The 7,893-nt window shown below is 38.8% G+C and overlaps 1 protein-coding gene across 1 annotated transcript in view; it reads right to left on the reverse strand.

The window, feature by feature from the left end:
• Positions 1 to 7,893, reverse strand: part of LOC104873621 (lysine-specific demethylase 4C) — a 46,654-nt gene that overhangs the window by 11,813 nt on the left and 26,948 nt on the right. Inside the window, exon 5 of the mRNA XM_019210079.2 lies at positions 6,765 to 6,879. Coding sequence (XP_019065624.1) covers positions 6,765 to 6,879 — 115 coding nt within the window. The remainder of the gene's footprint in view (positions 1 to 6,764; positions 6,880 to 7,893) is intronic.

Here is a 7,893-nt window from a genome sequence, read left to right on the forward strand (position 1 = left end):
GAGTCCTGGAGGACAGTATCAATTATGCAGTTATCTGAAAGTCAATAAATGAGAGTAGAACACCATTCTCTTGCTCTGAATTCTTTATATCATCATATTCAGTGAGATCAGAGAAGTTCTCTTTTGCCAAATGCTGTACCTCATGGCAGCACTTTCCAAGTACTGGCGGGGGACCATGTGGGTGACATCCAGATCCCGTCAGAGGATCTACAACATCAAGACTATGTTCAAAATTGTACTAGGACATTATCATTTGCCTTTTTCAATCTCATCCTCACAGGACCGTGATGTGGAGTTGTACAAAGGCTACATGACACATGAAATAACAACAGATCAAACAGAAGTAGAATAAAGAATCCAGAAGTCTTCTATGCTAGATATGAGATTTTTTAAATGTGAAATAATGTAAAAATTCTTGAATTTTTGTTTTGAAAAATTCAGATCCTTAACAAAAACACTTATGTTTCTATAATGGGTTATTTTTAATGAAGTAAACATTTTTAAATAATCTTAATTTCTAATGTAATAAATAAGAACAGAAGTAATCTATTTAAACAAAAGCTGGTTGAAGTGCACAATATTTAAGACTGTAATAAGATCCTGAGACTGAAAGACAGAGCCGCTCACTGTTTTGGGTACTAGTGCTTAGGAAAAACATGGAAATTGGGCATGGTGGTGATGCCTGCAATCCCAGCACTAGGAAGGCTGGGCGGGAGGATGATGCAAAGCCAGCCTGGACCACAGAGTCAGTCTCGTTTTGAAAAGCAGCAAGTATCCAGAAGGGAACACGAGACATGACGTGCCAGGATGCAAGGTGACGCAGCATGGGAAAGGCCACTTAAGCCCTCCATCCTCGTCCTCCTCGTCCACAGCACTCTCTGAGCCTCTCGATGTAACCAGGCCATCTCACGGTCAGTCATCAGATCACACTTTCTAAAGCATGATTCTGAGGCTGTCACTTCCCCACTCAACAACATCAAAGAGTTTTTCAAGATATATACAAAACAGAAATGTTCAGGAAATTCCACAACCTGGCCCAGGCCCTTTTTTTGTTGCTATGTGCTCATCAGTTCTACAGTTACGTAGGCATATTTGTGCAGTAGGCACATTAGGGACGAGGGCTAGACAGCATATACCAAACGACAGCTGCCATCACTGGACCCAGTCTACAGCAGAAGAAGTACAAAAATACACATCTCCTTCATTTCCTGTATTCATTTTCCAAATATATGCTTTAATAATATAAATCTTTTTCCAGAATTCACTGTCCAATCAAAAATTTTCTGGGATGTCCACCACAGGATCATTTCAATTGTGTGCAATTCTCAGGAAGAGAAGAGAGAGAGCAGTTAAGTTGTAGTCTGACATTTTCCGGACAGATGTACTGAGCACTGCTGCTGTCATCTTCCCATTGTTGTTGAGAATGTGTCCTGCCAATGTGAGAAAATCTGAAAGTAAGTGAGCATTAGAGATGGAGTAAAGCCTACAATGAGTAGAGGGTGAGTTGTACTGATCTTGACATATCCCAGTCTTTTCAACATAGCTCTCCTGGAAAGCTTTATTGCGTTACTCCAGCCAACACAATACTCTGAAAAACTAAAAGTCCTTGTTCAGTGGACTGACAACCACACTCAGTGCAGAGGACCAGAGAGCAAGGGTAGTACAGAGAAGGTGGTAGATACCCAAAAGGACCTGGAGCAGCAGCAGTGGGGCGGGAGCATGACTCGGTGATGGGACAGCTCCGACCACAGTGGGAGATGGCACAAGCTCAAGACCATGGCCAAGGCAGCTGCTCCCCACAGCATGGTACAGCTATCGTCCACAGTGAACAACGGAACACTCATGATGATGGTTACACACAAAGGAAATGCTTAGTCTCGATGAAATGCCATCTCACAGCTATATTTCAAATGAGAAGGAAGATGTACCTGGATACTTAGTAACCAAAGACAGCTAAGTTGCTCCACAGGAGCTCTGAAAGGAGTAAAAGCTAAACCTGTTGGTAAGAAACAGTAGGTCCAGAGGGCCACTGAAGACTGTTATGCTACAAGGCATTCAAATCGGGAAAGTGTGAGTCATGGAGGAGGGAGAAAAGGATTACAGGAGGAGCTATCTGCCATCCCTCACCAATGGAAAAATCTTACAAAGAAGCCTCTTCTGAACACAGAAAATGCACCAGGCGATCTCTCTGGTGTTATTGATTATGATGATAACAGGCTGCATCAGCAAGCATGTGGAACTGCCATTTTAAAACCTCACTGTAATGAAGCATTACTATCGCTAAAAAGGTCATTATTATACGATAAGATGGATACTGTTGGAAATGCAGCCCAAGATACAAGACACAAGCCTGAATGACACACTTCGTAACTGCACCAGCGCAGGTAATACTGACGTCTATTCTAGGCTCTCACCGAGAACAGAGATGCAGGCCTGATTTCAAAGGATGATGGAGGAGCACAGTCAGGGTCATCTCAAACATCTTTTCTAGTCAGGCATGATGGCGCACCCCTGGATCCCAGCACTGGAGGCTGAAAACAATTTTTTTAAAAATCTTTTCTACAGCTATCTCCTGACTTTTATGGGGCTTAGTCATATCACCCCACAATTACAGGAGTTTATTTTTCCCCTCTGTCCTTATCTTTCTGTTTGTTTTATCTCCTAAAGAAACTCCTAAGTTTCTAACAAAGGACTAACTTTTTACATGTACAGACTATTAGGAGAAGCTAACTTTATCAGTGGAGTAACCCTTACTGAAATAAAACCAAAAAAATCAGATCTGAAGATTGTTACGCTTATGTTTTTGTTGCCAAGGAACCATGTGTGGTCCACCAGGACTGTATGTAGCTCTATTCCTTAGAACTTTTTTTAACTACAAAGGTTTACTGAAATTCCACGTACCTTAACATCATTGTTACCATTAATCGATACAATTATATGAATTTGGTTCTCCTGAGGACATCCAGAATTTAATTTATATCTCATGTATTTCAAAAATTCATTTGCGTATCTTTTTCCAAAAACAAATACTTGTGCCTTTATCTTAGATGCTATAAAGGTCCAAACAGTAAATACTTCAGGCTTTGCAGGCCACACAATTTCTGTCATAACTATTCAACTCTGTCTTTAAAGTGCAAAAAACAGCCGTATGTAATAAGTGAATATGCAAAGCTGCGCTCCAATAATACTTTATTATAAAACTCTGTTCTGCAACATACACCCAAAGGCTGGGTTTCCTCAGACATGCCTTTGATGGTCTCACTATTTCATCTTAAAAGATAATTTACTTAAAACATGCTACTGTTACTTAACCAATGCTACTGCCCAAGTTGTTGACTGAAATTTTTTTAAGAGAACCTAAGAAAATCAAGCTGTGAAAAAAGCAGCAGAATGAAAGAGGAGCCAAGCCATAAACACTGTGATTTCCAGACCCATCTCCCTTCGCTAACAAGGAAGGTGCTAAATGCACCTTCTGCCCCTCTAAGCCTGTGAACTACTTGAGAACCAGGATCTTTATTTATCTCGGTACAATGAAAAGCTGTCTTACCTGCTCATACCCTCTCTGAGAGCCCCTACCCCAACCACAAATAAGCTGTTTACCCAACAGCTTTTTTTAGATTAAAGGAAACAGCCATGAGTAGAATGATGGGGGAAATACAACTACAATATGATGATTCTATGATTCCATTTAAAATAATGTGCCATGAACTACGGAACAGTTCTCTGTACAATTTAAATACTGAACTAAAGAACTCAACAATATCAAGTTACAACAGCTAAACAAAACATAGGCGTGTTCGATGCACACCGGTCACCATGAGTTCCACTCCAGACAGCTCCTGTCATCATGACACTCACTTCCATCACTGCCATTACACGCTCCTTTTCTTTTATTCTCCATCTACACCAAGTATTTTTCATGTGTCTCAACTGGGCTGTCTTGTGTGGGATTTGTTTAGTTTACCCGCAGAAGTTTACAACATTCTCTCATGTCTTCATGCTACAGAAGCACTGAAAATGTCAGCTACATTCAAGAGCTGCTAAATGCTCCCTCACAGACTGCAGAAAGTCCACTGAAAACAAAAACATACAAGGCTTTATAGGTCCTCCCACAACAAAAAGTCCCATCTCAAAGCCTGTAAGTTATGAGGTTGCTTTAAAACTGCACGTTTACAAACCATTGGATTTTGTTCATTGCATTTTAATAACTAAAGTTACTCAAATCTGAAGTCTAAAGTCAATGTTCCCTTGAAGCAGTGGCAAACAATACTGGTTTTCAAATGAAAGCAATAAATTGATAAGCACAGCAAACCAAAGTCCATCAACCCCATCTTTGCAGACAATGCTTAGATGATTTTATTATCAAATACAGAGGCTAGTGCAGAAATTGTTATGACAATTATTCTGAAAATGACCCCAAATATGCAGCTTCTCTTAATTATACACAAATGAAGAAAGGAATGAAGAGGTAATTGATCCAAAGGGGTGCTTTGGAAGTTTTTTTAAAACAAAATTATTTTGGAGCAATCAGACATGCAACTTCTCAGCCCAGGATCTGGGTGGTCTCTCGGCTTAGTCTTCCTCCCAGAGGCCTGAACATTTTTGCACAATACCACAGGAAAGAGACCACAGAGGAGGCACAAAACGGATCGGGGGCAATGTGCAGCTGACAGAGCCCTGACTAACACATTCCCACAACATGGGAACTGACTGCACACCTGCTGTTCTAAAACTGATGTGGGGAATAAAGCATGCAGCAGCCCTTGCTCTGGCCTTGTAAGTTTGGAAAAGCAATTTAAATTCTCTGGGATCCAAGTTTGGTCAAGTATGAAACCCAGCAGTGTATACTCTGCCTCATCCGTCCCACTGAAAATTCCACACAATGAGTTTAATAAGCAAGGCACCATTTAATATGACGTATATTTTGAAACTGGTAACAAGACAAGGCTGCTGCTAAAATATGAAGTAGTCCTGTTGATGGCATAACCTTAAAACACCAAGCTGCCATACATGTTTTCAGAGGCCTAGGGCCGTTTGCCCACACCCTTTTACCACTGATCGCTTCCTACATGCTCCACTTGCCACAGGGCCCTTCCCAGACCTTATTCTAGGCACTGAAGCTGACCCTGGCCTCTTCCTTAGGTTCCCACCTTTATCATACACAACTGCTCATCTCCCCAAAGATCAGTAACAACAGCAACATGTTACACTTTTAGGAGATACATTATCACTAAAGAATAAGTAAGTAAACAAGAGTCCTGAACTCAAATACATAAAAAAGAATACTACCAACTGTTTGATCCAAGGCATTGAAACCGGTCTAGATATGCTAGTGCTAAAATGAAATGAATGGGCCTTCTGGAAAGCAATGCTGCAAATGTTTCACAAACCAGCTAAAACCTCCATGGCTCTTGAGTGGGAAACACACATTTGCAGACTTGTGCTTGCACACATACATACACGCATGCAAAAGACCAAAAGGAAGTACTGTATAAAGGTGTTATTTCTATTTCTGTTTAATAAGCTTGCTTATAGAGCAACTTTTACTTTCTCTAGGTTTTTCTGTTTTCCAATTTTCCTGTATCAGTACAAGCTACTTTAATAAGCAATAAATCCTCCTCAGAGGTGACTTACTTATAAACCCCAAAAAGATATTAATAGAGAAAGGCTGTTTTTTCTCTAACTTTTAAGATAGTTTTTGTGCTCGGTTCAGCAGCACATATACTAAAATAGTTTAAACATATACATATTTAAAACACAACGTATACATCTAACTTCAACTATAAATAGTTGCCAATCTTCTACCCCTCTGTTTGATTTCTAAAGAATTTTTAAAAGAAATCCTACACTTAATACTATTTCACCTACTATATTTCAATTTCCGTCTTTAATCAATCACAAAAAATTACAAGCCATCATGCCACCATTACATCTCATTCAAGTAATTGTACAACACTATCTAATACTCAATCCATCTGCAAAAATAAGATTTTATTTATTTTTTATTTTTTTTTTGGTACCGAGGATTGAACTCGGGTCCTTGCACTTGCAAGGCAGGTGGCAGAACCACTGAGCTAAATCCCCAGCCCAAAAATAAGATTTTAATAACACTTGACCAACAATTAAGAATATATAAATAGCCGGTTGAGGTGGTGCACACCTGTAATCCCAGCACTCGGGAGGCTGAGGCAGGAAGATTGCTGTGAGTTTGAGACCAGCCTGGGCTACATAGTGCGTTCCAGGTCAGTCTCAACTACATAGTGAGACCCTGTCTCAAAAAGCAAAAGAAAAAAGAAGATATACAAAAAATTTCAAATTGTGCCACCTCCTATCTATAACATATAAAGAAGGATAAAACCGTAAGAAAAGCGTAACAAAAAGATAAGTGAACAACAGGCTTGAATAGGTACTTCACTAAAAGGGAAATTAGACAGCCAAAGAATCTAAGGAAAATATAACAAAATGCAATTCTAAAACCCAGGCCAGTACTATGCATACCCAACAGGACAGCTAAAGTTAGACGACTGACAGTATCAAGTGTTAGGGAGGAAGTAGAGCAATGGGAAATTCAAAAACACTGCTGCAGGAAGGAGTCAACTGGAAAAAAGTTTTCTTCTAAAGCCAGATATATTCCCTCCTGTACTTTGCAGAATTATGGATCGCCTAAAAGCACAATAAGTCACTATTTCTTAGTTATCTAAGATGGTAACAAAAACAGTATTACCACATGGTCCTTGATGAAATCAACTATAATACATGTATACCTCATCATATATGCTCCCATTAATATCTGCACCATAGATAGGTGCCACGAAAGTTAAATTCTTCCAGTACTTGCGCTCCAAATCTTCATAGTCCAAATATCTTGGGGTACAATATCTACAAAAGATAAATGAAAAAGAAAAAAAACAAAACAAATGTGTAAGACAGTTTCAAAGTTCTTCCCAACATCTGATTTTAAATCAATTTCTAAACAAAACTCTATCAAAAGGAAAATACTGCAGACACCCATGCTGTTAAATCTAACAAATAAACACAACTGTATTGATCCTAGATATGAGTACTCTTTAGATTCCTAAGTAACTCCATATGATCATTTCATATAGTTTACTAGGAAGAAAAATAATTTCCTAAAAGTCAATAATACAAAGAGAAAATTAGTTTTTAAAAGTCATTGTTTTAGCTTTTAAAATATTTCTACAATCTTTAACCAGTTATACAAGAAAGTATCAGCTGGGTGTGGTGGTGTGATCCCAGAACTTGGGAGGCAGAAGGATCACTGTGAGTTCAAGGACAACCTGAGCTACACAGCAAGTCTGTCACAATTAATCAATCAATTGATAAACAACAATAACGGTTTATAGATTTATATGTAAAAGACATGGCATTCATAGAAATTTTAACAAAAGACTCCCTAAAAATTCAAAAAAAGTGCCAAGTGCAATGGCACACACCTATACTATCCCAGCACTGGGGAGCCTGAAACAGGAGGATCCTAAGTTTAAGGCCAGCCTGGACTGCACAGCAAGACCCTGTCTCAAAAAATAAAGTTTTTTAAATCCAAGAAAATAAAACTAGGCTAAGACATTGTGCAATTAGTAGATTAGCAATGTTTAATAATGGAAGGAGAAAAATGAGACCTCTAATACAGTCAGAGTGGAAGTATGAACTGGGACAACTGTTCCAAAACGTAATTTTTCAGCACATATCAAAAGTCAAAAAATATATACTCTCAAAAACAGAAATTACAATGAGCTCATCTATATAATGCAATAAATAAATATATACTCTCAACCTTAAAATCTAAAGATCCATCCTATCCACACAAAATTGTGTGCAATGACTTTGACCCAGGACGCTTGCTGAGCAGTAACTGAAAACATAAGCTAATAC

This window comes from Fukomys damarensis, unplaced genomic scaffold (genome assembly GCF_012274545.1).
Source record: "Fukomys damarensis isolate Sample0158 unplaced genomic scaffold, DMR_v1.0_HiC HiC_scaffold_73888, whole genome shotgun sequence".
In the NCBI taxonomy this organism is placed as follows: domain Eukaryota; kingdom Metazoa; phylum Chordata; class Mammalia; order Rodentia; family Bathyergidae; genus Fukomys; species Fukomys damarensis.